This window comes from Tachysurus fulvidraco, chromosome 25 (genome assembly GCF_022655615.1).
Source record: "Tachysurus fulvidraco isolate hzauxx_2018 chromosome 25, HZAU_PFXX_2.0, whole genome shotgun sequence".
NCBI lineage: Eukaryota > Metazoa > Chordata > Actinopteri > Siluriformes > Bagridae > Tachysurus > Tachysurus fulvidraco.
Genome location: NC_062542.1, coordinates 886,352 through 906,048, shown reverse-complemented (window position 1 = coordinate 906,048; position 19,697 = coordinate 886,352). Strand labels below are relative to the sequence as shown.

The following is a 19,697-nucleotide window of genomic DNA, read 5'->3' as shown; positions in this document are numbered from 1 at the left end:
CCACCCCTAGACCTGTAGCTCACCCCTGGATCTAGAGCCCACTGAGCTTGTTTGTGCCTTTTCATGGCCTCAGGGACAGTTTGTTTGCTTGTTTTACTCTTACACCAGACCTCAAGTGTCTAGAACAATATCGCCATCCAGTGGTGGAAACCTGAACCTCAGGATAGTGTCCAATTTTTATTTTCTCTTTACTGAACCTTTGTAATAAAGCATGTGGTTAATCAGGCTCCTCTGGTTGTGTTTTAAATGTCAACCTTCTAAAAAAGAAGTAATCATGTAATTTAGAACTTAAACACAATTTTATTGTTCTGTAAGTGTAAAAGATGTGGTTTAACACAGAAGCTGGAAGTATTTACTCAATATGCCATGTGTACAGATAAGTGTGTGTTGGTTGTGTTGCAGGTTGTGTTTCATTTTTTTGTGTATCAGTTTTATATTAACTAGAAACTTCATGAACATTTCAGTGCTAAATCAGTGCGTACTGCATCCTGTTGAGTAGCAGCTCACTTTCGAGCACAACATACAGGAGAAAGGAGGATAGACTTCTACTCTAATTTACATATAAAACATCAAACAACTGTATAAATCTTATAGTCTTATAGAATCTTATAGAAATCTTACATAAAGTTATTGAAAGTAGAAACATTAACACAATAAACAGCCATCTATCATGAAATAAAGCACAGATGCAACATACAGGAAATGTTTGTGTTTAATATTTTAAGGCAAAGAGGAAATTGACAAGTTTTTAAGCTGAGCATGAGGTGTGAAACTGTGATCAGCTCACTGTGTTATAAATTAGCGTAGATTGCAGAGTCATCCTCATCCTTCTGGATGTTGGTGTAGATTGCAGAATCATCCTCATCCTTCTGGACGTTGTTGTAGTTTTCAGAATCATCCTCGTTCTTCTGCTCGGTGTGGACACTCCTGTGATCACACACAAAAAGGTTTATGAAGGACAGATGATGTAAATTGCTTTTAAAGTTACAGTTACATGCTTTATGTGAGAAATTATTTTTAAACTCTGTAGATTATATTGTATAAAACATGCTGAGATTGACCTCCTTTTGTGAATCACAGCTCCTGTGATGATGACGATCACTCCGGCAGTCACACCAACAATGACCCACATCAACCAACGTTCAGGATTTTCTGTGTCATCTGTTAAATGCAGCGATGTTTAACATGTCGATATTATCTGAACATGTCACTTGTTATAGACGTGTTAATGCACATTATAATCAAATTATTTGCATCAGTAATCATGTGAGACATTCAGGAATGTTGTGAGCAGATGGACTCACCCTCCACGTGAAGGCTGATAGTTTCAGATCCTGACGTCTCACCGGTTCCCCAAGTGCAGGTGTAATCCCCAGAATCCCTCAGGGTTAGAGCAGGAAAGTGAAGAACGGGTCCTGATGTATATAAACGCTGGTTGTTCTTAGACCACACAAACTGTGAGGAAGTGTGTGTGCAGCTCACATCACACGTCAGATTTAAGGAGTCTCCTTGTTTAAGGGTTCCGTTTCCACTGAGTCTGATTAGTGACACCTTTAAATCTTTTTCAGAGAGCAGGAAAGACGCCATGTCAGTGACTCAGGACTGAGAGGGTGATGATAATTATAATACAGTCAAGTATTAAAGTCTGAATCCAGCTTCATAAACTGTTTTGTACATCTTTGTTGACTAACTGCTTTAGGAGACATACAGTATAGAGAACTTTTAGACCAAACACGTACAGAGCACTTTTAGACCAAACAGATTAAACAAACAAATCTTTCTAGAAATCATTATATTTACCTGTAACTTGTAGAGTCGCTCCAGGATCACCTGTCCATCTACCACCGGTCACATCAGTAATAAATCTGAATTTGTAAACTCCAGAATAACTGAACTGTACATTGTGGATTAATAAAGTACAGTCTGATTTGTCGTCTCCAGTGAACTTAAAGTCTGACTCGGTGTTTGATGAGCTGTTATAAACATACGGTGGGTCTACACAGTGTTCTGTGTTTGTGTTCATCGAGCACCAAAGCTTTTGTTTCACCTGATGACCTTGTGGATAATAATAACTACATTTAATGGAGCCACTGAATCCTCTCACAGCACAGATCAGTTTATCAGGATATTTCACACCCCATTTACTGTCCTGAGTGAAAACACCTGTGTAGAAATAAATAGAGATTAAAAGAGAGTGATGAAATTTTATATGTTGTGTGTATCTGTATACAGTGTGTAGATACACACACACACACACACACACACACACACACACACACACACACACACACACACACACACACACACACACACACACACACATTTAAAACTTATTTAATATCTGCACAGTACTTTTTTTGACACTTTTTACATTCTATAGGTTATATAAATTATCAGATGTTATAAGTTATAGAATGTTATAAAGAAACACGACGACTCATTTCTAATGATAGAGACACGACAGACCTGTGGTTTATGTACACAATATACACACAAACTCACACTTCTAGAACTAGTTTGGATTTTACTCACTAATTTATCTTTTAGAGTAAAAAACAAACATGTTTGTTGAGTTCATATTCAGTTCTCTTCACTTTTATGTAGAAACTGGAACAAGCATCGGCTCAGTACATCCCACACTAACACTATTAACTTCCAACATAGAACACATTGTACATAATGACATGACACCTAAATATACTGTAATAGCTTCAATAAAACAAGAGGTAGTTCGGGGGATGTCGTAATGTAATGAGTAAGAGTGCAAAACTTAACAAGGTTTAAAACTCTTTCTAATCCACAGCCCTGTAGTGACATAATCTTGTTCAATTATCCTGATGTTTAAAAGAAGCAAATTTATCATTTATTCTGTATATCAGGATCGTAACTGTGCACTCAGAGCCCAGGACCTAGCATTTGACAGAATTATGTGTATGTGTGTGTGTGTGTGTGTGTGATGCAGTAAGTGAACCTACACACTATAACATCCATCAGCATATAATAAAACTCTGAAGAATAATTCTGTCTAAGAGTGAGATGATGTTTCATACCAGACAGCACGAGCAGAATCAAACCCAACTGCAGCATCTTCATCTCTTCTTCAGTGTGTGAGAAATAAAAGTACTTCCTGGAATAAAACAATACACCCAAAATATCTACAAACTCACACCATGGGTGTCAAACTGTTCAACACAGGAAGTTGACGTCTTCTGAACACACACACATTTTCTTATACATCCGTTTTGACCCAGAAGTAAAGTGTACAGACAAATGATCTAGAGATTTGACCATCAGACATGATTTTGATTACGATCTCCCTTTCCAAAGGCACATTAATATGGAGACGTTCCACATCTCTGCAGTAGATATGATGATGTATAAAGTCGAGAGAGGTCGATATCATGTGACAGACATTTAAATACCTCAAGCACCAACAAGCAATTTTGCTCATTTGTTATTCATTTTTAAACTTTAAGCACTACATTACTTTGACACCCTGAAATAGATGAAAAAAATGTCTTTTCCCAGAAAAGAAACCATAACACAATGTTTATTACCCTACAGAATATAAAGCAATAAAACAAGGATAAAATCTCCTCAATACAATAAATTTCGTGACTATTTCGTGTGACTGGGTTGCAACCACACACACACACACACACACACACACACACACACACACACACACTTACACCACACACACTTACACATTCACACACCCACACAAACACACACACACTCACACATTCACACACACAAACACATGCGTGCACACACATTCACACACACGCACACATTTACATTTACAGCATGTGACAGACCCCTTATCCAGAGCGACGTGCATAAGAGCTTAAATCTCTAACACTGAATACATTAATGCTGCTCACTAGGTTAAATACTAAGATACCATGAGTTTAAAACATTTGTTCAGTTTCAATTAAAAAGTGTCAAAGTTTTTTTTTTGTTTTTTTTAATGCAAAAGATAAAGAAAGAAGTGCTAGTTGAAGTGTTTCCTGAATAAGTAGGTCTTCAACCGCCGCTTGAAAATATCCAGTGACTCAGCTGTCCGGACCTCTAGGGGAAGTTCATCCCACCACCTTGGTGCCAGAACAGAGAAGAGTCTTGTAGTAAACTTGCCTCTTACCCTCACTTGTGAAATGTGAGTGATATATTTCATTTCCTTTATTGTGTCAAATTTTTGCTTCTCTTCACAAAATAGTTGTAAATAAGGAATATGGTACAGAATAAAGTAAACAATAAAACACAACATGTTGTGCTGCTTTTACAGTAAAACTGTTTCTGTTTCTGTTTAGATACAAAACAGAAACTGTAATGGCATTTTTTTATGTAAAACCTCTTTACAGTAAAAACATTACTTTTAATCAAATGTATTAAATATTTAATAGTAGCATGTATACATTTAGATGGCATAATAAATAAATAATAAATAGAAAGATAAATAAATATATGCCGGCAGATCTGTCGGCCAACAAATACGTCATTCATAAGAGACTCGGTAGAGGAAGTTTCGGCACTGTTTATCTCATTGAAGACACAAAAACGTCCAGAGACAAATTGTGAGTACTTTCACAAAGTTCACATTTCATCTTTAATGATGTAGTTATATATCATTTATTTAATTATTGTGTAGTAAAAAGTGTGAGAGTAAAATGTTTATGTATAAAATAGATCACAGAACGAACACACAAACATAAACAATCCTTCTTGTAATAGGTATAAACCCTACAGACAGAACGGTAGGAAATGTATTTAATTTTCAGTTATTTTATATTTTTGTTTATTAATAGCTTTAAGTATTTAGTAGCGCTTCTACTGTTGGCCGCTAGATGCCAGTGTTGCCCAGCGGCGCATGTGGGATTCCGTTATTTCCGTCTATTTGTTTAATTTTATTTTGTTTGGCTGTAAAATGAATAATACAAAAAAAGACCAAATACACATTTTAGCATTGCTTACAAACCTTTTAATAGTAATTTGTATGATTTATAACAACCTCAAGAAATAGTATTTTATCTAAATTTATAAATATAATTATTATTTATATAATTAATACTTATAAATAGAAATCTGATAGAATAATGAAATACATCACTAGATTAGTATTTGTTTGCTTTTAAGATAATTAACTTGTAGAGAATAACAGCAGTTGCACAAACTGAGCTCTGATGTGATTAACCTGCAGTGCTACTGTTTTTCTTCTGTTCTAAAAAAATCCCCTCATTAACATGCACATGATCTGAGAATTAGTCACTGAATTAAACTACAACTTGTCGTATATTCACTGAGGATTACATTATAATACAAAACATGATAACATGTAAAGTGTAGGTTTATAAACCAGTGAATTACAGCTGGAAACGTTTAAACAGGTCACTGTGATTTCCTATTAAAGAAACCTTCCTCGTGTTTTCACGGACAAACACAAACATATTCCACATTCACACTGACTCATATACGTTACTGTTACAGACGTACAGAAGAGAGACAATTAAAGTGGAAACCTATGGGGTCAGAATTGTTTCGTTATTCTGAATAAATATACTATGATCCACAAATAAATATAAAGAGTTTCATAAATATTTTTTAAATTAACAAATGCACAATAAGCAAACCGTAATTATATGTTACAAATTTCACAAAAAGAAATGAAATTCACAAATAAATAAAATGGGATTTGCAAATAAATAAAATATTTATAAATATATATTTAATTGTATTTATTTGTGAATGGCTTCCTGCTCATTTGTGAATCGCGTTCTGTGCATTTGTGGATTTGAAACATTTCTAACGTCAATACGTGCACAAGAATCCACAAATAGGTGGACTCCGCCCAGCGTCTACTCAAGCCAATTGGTCAACAGTCTCGTGGCGCTGACCAATCGTGGCACGGTATACCTCCAACCAATCATGTGCCACGATTGGTCAGCGCCAAGAGACCAATCGACCAATATATATATATCTATTTTTTGCAAATCCCTTTTTATTTATTTGTGAATTTCATTTCTTTTTGTGAAATTTGTGAAATCAACAAAGGAATTGATTCTTTAATTAAGTCTAAATTCGTGTGATTTCTTCATTGTAATTAGGGGTCCAAGCACCAAGGGTGAGTAGGAACCCTGTAGATATTCTACCTTTTCTTCTTCCTCTTCTTCTGGCTTGCTAGACTGTTTTAGTTTTCTATGTGGAGATGGATTTAACTGCTCTGGGATTTTAGACCCTTCTGAATCCATCGTGTCATGAATCTTTTACAAACAGGATGTAAAGTATTGTATATCCTGTAAATGACATGTTGGTAAAGATCTTTTTCATCAGCACAGGTACATCCTGACTGTTTAGATTATATACGTACTGTATATACACCTGCTAGTCATGTGACCTACTAATGTTCAAGCATTTTATTAAATATATGACTTTATATTACTTTGATTTAATGTTTTTATAAATATATGACGTGTATAAGAGAGATAAGATACACGCTGAGTGCTTTACATTTTTTCCTAATAAATACTTACATTAAGAATAAAACAAAATAAATTGTTTCTTCTTTTTCTCTGTATTTACTATAATGTAGATGCTGTGTGTGATGTTTTTTGCTCCAGGTGGGTAGTTCTCTTTAGATATTTTAACTATTAATTAACACAACAGTGATGTTAACGATCAGTCTCACTGCTATGCTAATATATTTGTCTGCTATTTGTTTAAATCATGTTGATACATAAATGTATACTTGTATAAATACAAAAACTGTAGTTCATTTATAAGATGAAAAAAAATCCAGGTATATTTCCTTTGTTATTATCCCATGATGCTCTGAGTGTACTACGTAAGACTGGAAGCGTAGAAGAAGAGAGCGAGGACAATAGAAAAGGCGCGAAAGACTGAGCATGTGATGCCGAAGGCACGTGTCCGGGAAAATAGTTAAAAAAATAAGTGATTAGAGACACGTTTCAGCGAGTTTAGAAAACTGTTCCTTTCTCCAGTGGAGCTGAGAGAGCTAAGCTAAGCTAAGCTAAAGTTAGCATTGCCGAGTCTGTGATAGTCGAATGGGAGACGGTGTTGCCGCCAGACATTCAGCACTCAGACATTCAGAAGTGAAATTCTGTGTGCACATCTCCATTGCTCCTTAGACCGTGAGGACAAGAGATTTATTCAGACTGGTAGGATTATCCAATATATTTTCCACAGGATTTGAGCTCCAACGCGCGCCGACTATCTTAATTGTAAGGTCACGTATAAAACACTAAGAGTTTCCTCTGACACGAGGTTAAAATGTTTTATCAGAAACATTCCTTTATATCTACTGGCTAATCCTATGTTAATATTTTTTCCATTTAATTAATACAAAAAACCTAAAATACATTTATTGTGTGTATCATTTCTCCATTGTAAACAGTACATTAGAAAGAATAATTACAAGTTAACTGCACTGTTGGTACAGTGTTAGAGTTCCTGCAGACACATGTATTTGAGGAACTATCACCCTCTACATTGAGGTATATGTGGCAGACATTGGTGTAAGTCACATGCCTGTTCTGTGTTCTCTCACTTTCTGCATGGTCCCAGGCAGCTGAAGACCACATCTCCTCTTCTAGGACCTTTCAGCCCCGTGTGATCCAGTGAAATGGAGGTTCTGACCCTGGAAAAGGGTTTGATTAGCCAGTCGTTTGGTTTTTCTGCAAATCTAATGCATTCTGCCCCACAAGTTGGTGGAGCAGGAGATTCTTCACCTGTTGTGCCAGGTTCTGGTTCTCAGAATTTATGTCCATCACTCCAGCATGTGGGGTAAATCCTCTCTCTTTTCGTCTGCTTTTGTGTTCGCAACAAAAGTAATCCGGTCTCCAAGTAATCCGGTCTAAAAGCAGTGTAGTGGTAGGTTTCCCCTAGACCTATGCGGCACCCTGTGTGGCTTCACCTCAGCGACTAGGGCTCGTTTCACCTTGACTAGCACTCTTGCTGGGGACACTTCACTCCTGGATATTTGTTCTCCAGTGGTCCTCTGCACACACCCTTATCAGGTTATATAACCTGGACCTGTAGCCCACCCCTAGACCTGGAGCCCAGTGAGCTTGTTTGTGCCTTTTCATGTCCTCAGGGACAGTTTGCTTGTTTTACTCTTACACCAGACGTCAAGTGTCTAGAACAATATCGCCATCCAGTGGTGGAAACCTGAACCTCGGGATAGTGTCCAATTTTTATTTTCTCTTTATTGAACCTTTTTAATAAAGCATGTAGTTAATCAGGCTCCTCTGGGTGTGAATTCATGAGTGTGTTTTACACGTCAACGTTCTAAAAAAGAAGTAATCATATGATTTAGAACTTAAACACAATTTTATTGTTCTGTAAGTGTAAAAGATGTGGTTTAACACAGAAGCTGGAAGTATTTACTCAATATGCCATGTGTACAGATAAGTGTGTGTTGGTTGTGTTTCGTTTTTTTGTGTATCAGTTTTAAATTAACTAGAAACTTCATGAACATTTCAGTGCTAAATCAGTCTGTACTGCATCCTGTTGAGTAGCAGCTCACTTCAAGCTCAACATACAGGAGAAAGGAGGATAGACTTCTACTCTAATTTACATATGAAACATCAAAAAACTGTATAAATCTTATAGTCTTATAGAATCTTATAGAAATCTTACATAAAGTTATCGAAACTAGAAACGTTAACACAATAAACAGCCATCTATCATGAAATGAAGTGCAGATGCAACATACAGGAAATGTTTGTGTTTAATATTTTAAGGCAAAGAGGAAATTGACAAGTTTTTAAGCTGAGCATGAGGTGTGAAACTGTGATCAGCTTACTGTGTTATACATTAGTGTAGATTGCAGAATCGTCCTCATCCTTCTGGACGTTCGTGTATGTACCAGAATCATCCTCGTTCTTCTGCTCGGTGTGGACACTCCTGTGATCACACACAAAAAGGTTTATGAAGGACAGATGATGTGAATTGCTGTTAAAGTTACAATTATATGCTTTATGTGAGAAAGTATTTTTAAACTTAACTTAAACTTAAACTGTAGATTATATTGTATAAAACATGCTGAGATTGACCTCCTTTTGTGAATCACAGCTCCTGTGATGACGACAATCACTCCGGAAGTCACACCAACAATGACCCACATCAACCAACGTTCAGGATTTTCAGTCTCATCTGTTAAATGCAGCGATGTTTAACATGTCGATATTATCTGAACATGTCACTTGTTATAGACGTGTTAATGCACATCATGATGAAATTATTTCCATCAGTAATCATGTGAGACATTCAGGAATGTTGTGAGCAGATGGACTCACCCTCCACGTGAAGGCTGATAGTTTCAGATCCTGACGTGTCACCGTCCTGATGTATTTAAACTCTGGTTGTTCTTAGACCACACAAACTGTGAGGAAGTGTTTGTGCAGTTCACATCACACGTCAGATTTAAGGAGTCTCCTTGTTTAAGGGTTCCACTGAGTCTGATTAGTGACAACTTTAAATCTTTTTCAGAGAGCAGGAAAGACGCCACGTCAGTGACTCAGGACTGAGAGGGTGATGATAATTATAATAAAGTCAAGTACTAAAGTCTGAATCCAGCTCCATAAACTGTTTTGTACATATTTGTTGACTAACTGCTTTAGGGGACGTACAGTAGATTAAATTAGAGCACTTTTAGACCAAACAGATTAAACAAACAAATCTTTCTCAAAATCATTATATTTACCTGTAACTTGTAGAGTCGCTCCAGGTTCACCTGTCCATTTACCACCGGTCACATTAGTACTAAATCTGAATTTGTAAACTCCAGAATAACTGAACTGTACATTGTGGATTAATAAAGTACAGTCTGATTTGTCGTCTCCAGTGAACTTAAAGTCTGACTCTGTGTTTATTGAGCTGTTATAAACATACTGTGGGGCTTCACACTTATCTGTGTTTGAGTTCATCGAGCACCAAAGCTTTTGTTTCACCTGACGAGTTTGTGGATCAGAATAACTACATTTAATGGAGACACTGAATCCTCTCACAGCACAGATCGGTTTATCAGGATATTTCACACCCCATTTACTGTCCTGAGTGAAAACACCTGTGTAGAAATAAACAGAGATTAAAAGAGAGTGATGAAGTTTTATATGTTGTGTGTGTATCTGTACACAGTGTGTAGATACACACACACACACACACACAGACACACACACACACACACACACACACACATACATTTAAACCTTATTTAATATCTGTACAGTACTTTTTATCACATTTTTATAATGATCAGATGGTTATAAAAAGTGATCAGATGTTATAAGTTATAGAATGTTATAAAGAAACACGACTCATTTCTAATGATAGAGACACGACAGACCTGTGGTTTATGTACACAATATACACACAAACTCACACTTCTAGATCTAGAACTAGTTTGGATTTTACTCACTAATTTATCTTTTAGATTAAAAAACAAACATGTTTGTTGAGTTCATATTCAGTTCTCTTCACTTTTATGTAGAAACTGGAACAAGCATCGGCTCAGTACATCCCACACTAACACTATTACAGTTTTTTTCAACCGCTAACAAGCGCTTACCTATACTTAAGATAATTTTTCTAAACTCTTAACACAGACTTACACCTACAAAACACAATTGGCCAAATTGATAATTTTCCTCTCAAAAACACATTTTGTTAAATATATACTAACTCTCCATTTCAAAACAGAACACATCTTTCTCTGCACCCACTAACTTTACCGAAACACTGGAAATCTGACTCAAAATGAAATTATTCTGTCAAAGAATAACACTTGTTTTCACTTCACACGGTATATGTGTCAGGGAGCTCTCTGACTCTGCTCCCGTGCGTGCCCCGCCCGCCCGGAGAGGCTCGCCTGCTTACTGATTGCTCTCACCTGACTCTCATTTTACTCTCATCAGCCACCATATATAATCCCCTCTCTCACTCCCACTCACCGTCAGTTATTATCCATGGTTTCACTGAACATTTCTCGACACTCCCGTGTTCATGTTCAGCTTCGTGCTTCTCCCACGCGCTCCCGTGGTTAGTACACCGACTGCCTTTCCTCCCCTACTCTCTGGACTTTGTGGGCCGCGCTTCCACCGCGCACCACCGGATTACACAGACTGCCTTGCTACTCTGGATCTTTGTGGGCCGCGCTTTTCCGCGCACCACCGGATTATTCTACTTCCGTGTTTTCACAATAAACTCTGTTTGCTTCCACTCCGGCTTCCTCCTCTGTGTCTCGCATAACAGAATAACTGACCGCTAACAAGTTTAAGGTAGAGACCTTTCCGCTCTTACCTGATTATGGAGAGCCGACCCAGCACCTCCTCCGACCCGGTCCGGGATCTCGTCACCACGCTTCGAGCCGCCTTTCCCTCCACCGCGGTTCGTCCTGATCCCCCGGCTATCACCGGCAGCCCCATGGCGCTCCCGGGAACTTTTTCAGGAGATGCTTCTGCATGTCGCGGTTTTCTACTCCAGGTAAACCTCTACATGGAGATGCAACCGCAGCGCTTTCCGTCCGAGCGGTCCAATGTAGCGTTCCTCATCTCACTCCTGTCCGGGAGAGCGCTAGCTTGGGCTCAATCATTGTGGGACTCGGCCAGCCCGATGATAAATGTGTATGCCCATTTCACTGCGCACTTTGTCGAGGTTTTCAGCGCCGCTTCCGGGGTCCTATCCACAGCCGACCAGCTGCTTAGCTTGCGTCAGGGAACTGATGACATCACTGCAGACAGCTTGCGTTTCCGCACCTTGGCGGCATCTAGTGGCTGGAACGAGTCGGCGCTACTGGGGGTATATCGGCAGGGTTTGTCCATAGAAATAAAATTAGCCATGGCGGTATTTGAGGACACTACTGGATTGGAGGACTTCATTAAGAAGTCCATTGGCCATTCTCAGCGGCTGGCGGCGTGCCAACCCATGTCACCAACCCCAGGGGTTCCACCAGTCCCTACTACTGCCTCAGACACCGAACCCATGCAGCTGGGCTCTCAGAGACTGTCCAGGAGAGAGAAGAACAGCCGCCTGGCGTCTGGTAAATGCCTGTATTGTGGTAACCCAGGTCACTCCATTGCCAGATGTCCCACGCGCCCAGCCCGAGCAGCGGTGAGTACAGTAGATTTTCCGAGAGACATATCTACTCTGTCTACACTCTCAGTGACACTTCTCACTCCCGCTCTCTCTCTTTCCGTGGATGCTCTGGTGGACTCCGGCTCGGCAGGGAACTTCATCTCGCAGGCCTGCCTCACCAGCCTGCGGCTCCCCCGTGAGAGGGGTTCCCAGGACTTAGCCGTCCAGACCATCCAGGGACGCCCACTGGGTCGGGGCTGGGTCAATTACTGTGCGCCGGTAGTGACTCTACAGGTGGGTCTGTTCCACCGGGAGGAGATCCGGTTCATGGTGCTCGAAGATTCTACCGTCAGCGTGATCCTGGGCAGGCCCTGGCTAAGCCAACACGCCCCTGCATGCTCCTGGGACCCTTGCGACGTCCTGCGTTGGAGTAACCACTGCCTGGAGCACTGCATCTCCCAGCTTCCCGTAAGGGTCCCCCAGGCTATGGTAGGTGCCACCAGGGTAGAGGAAGCCACGACATCGAAGCAGGCAGAGATCCCCCAGGAGTACCAGGACTTCAAGGACATGTTCTGTCCTCAGGCGGCCACTCGTCTCCCCCCTCACCGGCCTGGTGACTGCGGCATCGACCTGCTTCCCGGGGCTAAGCTGCCCAAGGGCCAAATCTACCCCCTTTCCGCGCCAGAACATCGAGCGATGGAGGAGTACGTCCAGCAGGCTCTTAAGCAGGGGTTCATCACAAAGTCATCCTCCCCGGCAGCTTCGAGCTTTTTCTTTGTGGGGAAGAAGGACGGAGGCCTGCGTCCCTGCATAGACTACCGACAGTTGAACGCTCAGATCTCTCCTCTCCCTTATCCTCTCCCGCTTGTTCCAGCAGCTCTTGAGGCCCTAAGGGAGGCACGCGTGTTCACCAAGCTCGATCTCCGGAGCGCGTATAACCTGGTGCGCATCAAGAGGGGAGATGAGTGGAAGACAGCCTTTATCACGCCCTCCGGACACTACCAATATCGAGTCATGCCGTACGGCCTTTCTGTCGCTCCAGCAGTGTTCCAGGGATTTATCAACGAGGTGCTCCGACCCTACCTTCAGAGGTTCGTCATGGTGTACATCGATGACATCCTGATATACTCCAAGACCCTGGAGGAACACCAGGCCCACGTATGTGAGGTCCTAGGGGCACTTCGTTCCCAACAACTCTACCTCAACCTCTCCAAGTGTGAGTTCCACCGTGAGGAGGTACAGTTTCTGGGCTACATCATAAGTGCACAGGGAATACAGATGGATGAGAGAAAGGTTAGAGCAGTGAGGAACTGGCCCGTCCCGGAGACGATTAAGGAGCTCCAACGCTTCCTGGGCTTCGCCAACTTTTATCGGCGGTTCATCCAGGGGTACAGCCAGATCACCGCCCCCCTCACTTCTCTCCTCAGGGGTAAGGCATGGACCCTGAAGTGGACCAAGGAGGCCCAGGGGGCATTCAAGGTGCTCCGCCAGCGCTTCTGCTCCGCTCTCGTGTTACGTCATCCAGACCCCCGGAAGCCTTTTGTGGTTGAGGTAGACGCCTCCTCGACCGGAGTGGGGGCCATTCTCTCTCAGCGGTCAGGCACCCCACCACAGCTCCATCCATGTGCCTTCATCTCACACAAGCTCTCGGCGGCAGAACAGAACTACGACATCGGAAACTGTGAGTTACTGGCAATAAAACTTGCCCTGGAGGAGTGGAGGCACTGGTTAGAAGGCGCGGAGCACCAGTGTACCGTGGTCACTGACCACAAGAATCTCCAGTACTTGTGGGAGGCCCGGAGACTCAATCCCAGGCAGGCTCGCTGGGCCCTTTTCTTCACTCGGTTCCAGTTCCACGTCACCTACCGTGCGGGGGCGCTTAACGGGAAGGCCGACGCCCTGTCCCGGGTCTTCGGGCCTGAGGAACCCAACGATCCAGACCCCATACTTCCTCCTTCGATCGTCGTGGGGCCTATTGTCTGGGACGTGGACAACAAGATTCGGGCTGCCTCCATCCAGGAGCCCGCCCCTGGAGGGTGCCCCGAGGGACGTGTCTTTGTCCCCACCGCCTGCCGTCGGGATTAATCCAGTCAGTCCACGAGGGACCAGGTACGGGACACCCGGGTGAGAAGAGGACGGTGCAACTCCTTCAGGCGCATTACTGGTGGCCGAGGATGGCAGAGGAGGTGAACCGTTATGTCCAGGAGTGCGCCACCTGCGCCATGGCAAAGGTACCACGCCACCTGCCCGTCGGCAAGTTGATGCAGCTTCCCTTACCTCAGCTCCCCTGGTCACACCTAGGGATAGACTTTGTGACCGACCTGCCGCGGTCAGGAGGTAACACATGCATCTTGGTAGCGGTGGACCGTTTCTCCAAGGCCTGCCGCTTGGTGCCTCTGAAGGGCCTGCCCACAGCCCTTGAAACTGCCGAGGCCTTGTTCCATCATGTTTTCAGGAACTTTGGTCTCCCGGAGGAGATAGTTTCGGACCGTGGTCCCCAGTTCACGTCTCGGGTTTGGCGAGCTTTCTTCCAGCTCCTAGGGGTGTCGTTCAACCTGACGTCGAGGTACCACCCGCAGTCCAACGGCCAGGCGGAACGTAAGATTCAGGAGCTGAGCCGGTATTTAAGGACTTACTGCAGCCAGGATCAAGGGGATTGGGCTCGCTTCTTGCCCTGGGCAGAGTATGCCCAGAACTCACTCCGCCAGGACGCCACAGGCCTCACCCCTTTCCAATGCGTGCTGGGGTTCCAGCCGCCCCTGTTCCCATGGTCGGACGAGCCTAGTGACGTACCATCAGTGGATGCCTGGTACCGGGAGAGCCACCGGATCTGGGAGTCAGCACACACCCGGCTGCGCCGGGCGCTCCGCAACACCCGCCGGCACGCTGACGCTCGGCGTCTAGAGTCTCCTCGGTACCGCCCCGGGGATAGAGTGTGGCTCTCCACTAAGGACCTGAAGATGAAGCTGCCGAGCCGCAAGCTTAGCCCCAGGTTCATTGGGCCTTTCAGGATCTCCAGGCAGATCAGCGACGTTTCATACCGGCTGGAGCTGGCGTCCAGGTATCGCATACACCCCACTTTTCACGTGTCCCTGCTTAAACCTTGTGTCTCGCCTGTCTCTCGCCCTCCAGGTGACCCCGTGGCGCCCGTCCAGCCGGACGTCGTGGCTCAGCCTGGCGTCTACGCAGTGCGGGAAGTCCTGGACTCCAGAAGGCGCGGGGGTCGCCTCGAATACCTGGTAGACTGGGAGGGTTTAGGCTCGGAGGATCGGTCATGGGTGGCCCGGCGGGACGTGCTGGACCCAAGTCTGCTGGCGGAGTTCCATGCTGCCCACCCACGCCGCCCAGCGCCCAGGGCTAGGGGTCGTCCTCGTCGCAGGGTCAGGGCGTCCGGTGCCGCCCCTGGAGGAGGGGGTGGTGTCAGGGAGCTCTCTGACTCTGCTCCCGTGCGTGCCCCGCCCGCACGGAGCGGCTCGCCTGCTTACTGATTGCTCTCACCTGACTCTCATTTCACTCTCATCAGCCACCATATATAATCCCCTCTCTCACTCCCACTCACCGTCAGTTATTACCCATGGTTTCACTGAACATTTCTCGACACTCCCGTGTTCATGTTCAGCTTCGTGCTTCTCCCACGCGCTCCCGTGGTTAGTACACCGACTGCCTTTCCTCCCCTACTCTCTGGACTTTGTGGGCCGCACTTCCACCGCGCACCACCGGATTACACAGACTGCCTTGCTACTCTGGATCTTTGTGGGCCGCGCTTTTCCGTGCACCACCGGATTATTCTACTTCCGTGTTTTCACAATAAACTCTGTTTGCTTCCACTCCGGCTTCCTCCTCTGTGTCTCGCATAACAATATGCAGTCAATCAAAGTACACCAGGTTTCAAAATACTGGCTATTGTTGACATTAGAAAAACTGCATAGACTTTTATGTTTCAGGTAACAAGCAATCCACCTTTTACACAAAATTTCTTAGTTGGGAACTGTATGTCCACATGTACAGTAATGTTCACATTCAAACGCATTCCAGTAAAAAGCAAATCAGTTATTTTTTTCTTTACTGTTTACAAAAGGAGGTACACTATAAACACAATATAATAGAACAGAAAAAGTTTTACAGTATTGCTTACAGTGAACAAAATATCATATATAAGAGCATTCTGAAAACCAAAAAACAAAACAAAAAACAAAACCTAAAATCGAATCCCTGCGATCTTCAGGGTTAGGCCACATGTTTTCGTCAACATCACATCTGCTATCATCCAAGGTGATGCACCTGGGATAAAACCTCTTGGTATGTCAGATCCACCCTTGGCAATCTTGAACTGTGATGTCCCTGCAGCCAGCATCCATGGCTTCAAGGAGGGACATCTGGCCATGTGGCTGATGGTCATAAACCTTCCACCTCCATGCAGAAAAAAATGCAATACCTACCTGTTGGTTTGTTGAAAGATGCGAGTAAAGGAGGCAACCGTTGACCGCCTCAAATTGGGTTCACTCTTTCACCAGCCCCTCTTAGTGAGAGACTGTGGTTGATTACATGGTCAATGATAGTGGCACGAATTGTTGCAGCCTGTTCTGAACTGTTCTAACAGCCCTTGGAATGCCACCACCACGCATTCTTACACCTCTACCTTGTCCTCTCCTTGGGCCTGCTCCTCTTCCTGCACCTGCACCTCTCACTGCACCTGCACCTCCTACTACACCTCTCACTGCACCTCCTACTGCACCTCTCACTGCACCTCTCACTGCACCTGCACCTCCTACTGCACCTCTCACTGCACCTCTCACTGCACCTCTCACTGCACCTCTCCCTGGCCCTTCATCTTTGACTGGAGCTGGTCTTCTCCCTGGGCCACTTGCTCTTCCTCTTCCACGTCCAGACATTACAGTGTTTGTCTTTTTCTGTTTCTGTTTGCAAAAACATCACTCCTCAAAGTCCTCATTTTATAGTAATAGAAAAAATAACCCTTGCCACTGAGTCTGCCAGACTGGAATCAGCTGTGGTTGGCCCAATTCACCCAACATTCACCCAATTCACCCAACCCAATCAGCTGTGTGTCAATTATTCAATTGTTTGTTTATTATCAGCTGAGATATATTGTTTTTGAACTGATATCATTGCAGAAGCAGAGGTTTTTATACTGTATCTAAGGTTTGGAATATTGTTTTTGATATTGTGGGATGTTGTGTGTTAACATTCATGAATATTACAAAAACAATCCATAATTTTGTTGGGAGGTACAGTACAGCTTGTCTGTTAAGAAAATGTAAGCATTGTGGAAATGTGTTCACTGATTGCATATTGTGTGAAAACGACATGAAATGTGTGAATGTTACGGCCACAAAAGACTGATGCTGTGCTAATTGTGTTTAGAGTTTTGAAAATGTGACAACTGTTTGGACAAATGCTTGTTAGCGACTGAAAAAAAACTGTAACTTCCAACATAGAACACATTGTACATAATGACATGACACCTAAATATACTGTAATAGCTTCAATAAAACAAGAGGTAGTTCGGGGGATGTCGTAATGTAATGAGTAAGAGTGCAAAACTTAACAAGGTTTAAAACTCTTTCTAATCCACAGCCCTGTAGTGACATAATCTTGTTCAATTATCCTGAATGATGTGTTTAAAAGAAGCAAATTTATCATTTATTCTGTATATCAGGATCGTAACAGTGCACTCAGAGCCCAGGACCTGAGCAATTTAAATGGTTTTAATAATTTTACTAAAGTTGTGTTTTATTTCTTATTAATGATCATGATATTGTAACTTACTTACTGCTAAATCAGAAATCTTTCATCAGATCAAAATGAAATGTTCACTAGCATTAGACTGTCTGTGTGTGTGTGTGTGTGTGTGTGTGTGTGTGTGTGTGTGTGTGTGTGTGTGTGTGTGTGTGTGTATGTGTGCATGTGTGTGTGTGTATGCGTTTGTGTGTGTGTGTGTGATCCAGTAAGTGAACCTACACACTATAACATCCATCAGTATATAATAAAAGTCTGAAGAATAATTCTGTCTAAGAGTGAGATGATGTTTCATACCAGACAGCACGAGCAGAATCAGAACCAACTGCAGCATCTTCATCTCTTCTTCAGTGTGTGAGAAATAAAAGTACTTCCTGGATTAAAGCAATACACCCAAAATATCTACAAACTCACAGCATGGGTGTCAAACTGTTCAACACAGGAAGTTGACCTCTTCTGAACACACACACATGTTCTTATACATCCGTTTTGACCCAGAAGTAAAGTGTACAGACAAATTATCTGGAGATTTGACCATCAGACATGATTTTGATTACGATCTCCCTTTCCAAAGGCACATTAATATGGAGACGTTCCACATCTCTGCAGTAGATATGATGATGTATAAAGTCGAGAGAGGTCGATATCATGTGACAGACATTTAAAGACCTCAAGCACCAACAGTGATCATCCACCTAAATGAAACTGTGTGTGAACAGAAAACTGAAATAGATTTGTTACTTCTGTATTTGTCCATTAAACAGCAGGATTTATTTTCTGTGTCTCTCCAGGAGGTCGTGAAAAGGCACAAACAAGCTGGGAGCAGAGCATCATTAGCTCTATGGGCTCCAGGTCCAGGGGTGGGTTCCAGGTTATATAAACTGATAAGGGTTTGCAGAGAGGACCAACCTGCCACAGAACATATATCCAGAAGGGACATGTCCCCAGTAAGAGTGCTGGACAAGGCGATGTACATAGTGGAGTGAGCCTACTATAGTCTATAAAGGTCTATAATGATCTATGAGCACATTCAGTTACTTCATAAGTAGAATTCTTTCTCATTAGAGCTCTATTAAATCTCTCTGTGTCTGTAATTAAACACAGTAAAGCCGTGTGATCTACTACTTACTTGTGTTGTACCACTTTAATAGTATTTTATGTGTTTATGTGTATAAGACAATGAGTCAATGAATGAACCGTAACATTCATCAAATATCTGAAGAAAATATTTTTTATCTTCATCTTTATCTTCATCTCAGTAAGAACTCAGCTTTGTGTTGCTGAAATATAGTTTATTTTCTAAAGATTATTTCCTTTTACCCAGTGTCACTATGATCACAAACACGAGGACGATGGTGAGAAGTGTGTGGTTTTTATTATGCACACTCTCACACACACACACACACACACACACACACACACACACACACACACACACACACACACACACACAAACACCAACCCAGTCTCACAACCAGTCTCACAGCAGTTTGTGTCATTCAGCATCTTTCGTGTCTGCACCACGTTTTTCTTTCTGCCACTCGGAAACTGTTTTTGCTCATAAACTTTAATCACTACGTTACTCAACATTTAACCAGGAGATTTTATCCTTGCTTTTATTGCTTTATATTCTGTAGGCTAATAAACATTGTGTTATGGTTTCTTTTCTGAGAAAAGCCGTTTTTCCATCTATTTGGTGTGTTAAATCAGACAGTAAACTAAATACTACATTACCCATGAGCCTTATCTACTTTTACTGTGTTGACGACGTCAGCTAAAACTACCTGATGACGCACCGAATTCTCCTTCATTGCGCTCAAACCACTTCCCAGGTAATGTTACTTGAATGT

The 19,697-nt window shown here is 42.6% G+C and overlaps 1 protein-coding gene across 2 annotated transcripts; it reads right to left on the bottom strand.

Moving 5' to 3' along the window:
* Positions 1-280: 280 nt before the first annotated feature.
* LOC125138455 lies at positions 281-19,120 on the bottom strand. 2 transcript variants are annotated; one of them, XM_047808607.1, is made up of 5 exons: positions 18,145-19,120; positions 9,722-10,084; positions 1,305-1,559; positions 1,062-1,161; positions 281-927 (listed from the first exon to the last, which is right to left on the bottom strand). In XM_047808607.1, the coding sequence occupies exons 1-5, from the start codon at positions 18,185-18,187 to the stop codon at positions 792-794; spliced, it is 897 nt and encodes a 298-aa protein (XP_047664563.1). In that variant the 5' UTR covers positions 18,188-19,120; the 3' UTR covers positions 281-791. The 2 variants fall into 2 exon arrangements, with proteins under 2 accessions (XP_047664563.1, XP_047664562.1); XM_047808606.1 differs by lacking the exons at positions 9,722-10,084; positions 18,145-19,120 and adding exons at positions 1,801-2,163; positions 3,051-3,190.
* Positions 19,121-19,697: the final 577 nt, after the last annotated feature.

Excerpts from the sequence above, each read along its gene's own strand:
- LOC125138455 (XM_047808607.1), bottom strand. The coding sequence starts at position 18,187 with ATGAAGATGCTGCAGTTGGTTCTGATTCTGCTCGTGCTGTCTG. Across the intron at positions 1,162-1,304 it reads TATCAGCCTTCACGTGGAGG|ATGACACAGAAAATCCTGAA; the intron begins GTGAGTCCATCT and ends TGCATTTAACAG. Across the intron at positions 928-1,061 it reads GCTGTGATTCACAAAAGGAG|GAGTGTCCACACCGAGCAGA; the intron begins GTCAATCTCAGC and ends GTGTGATCACAG.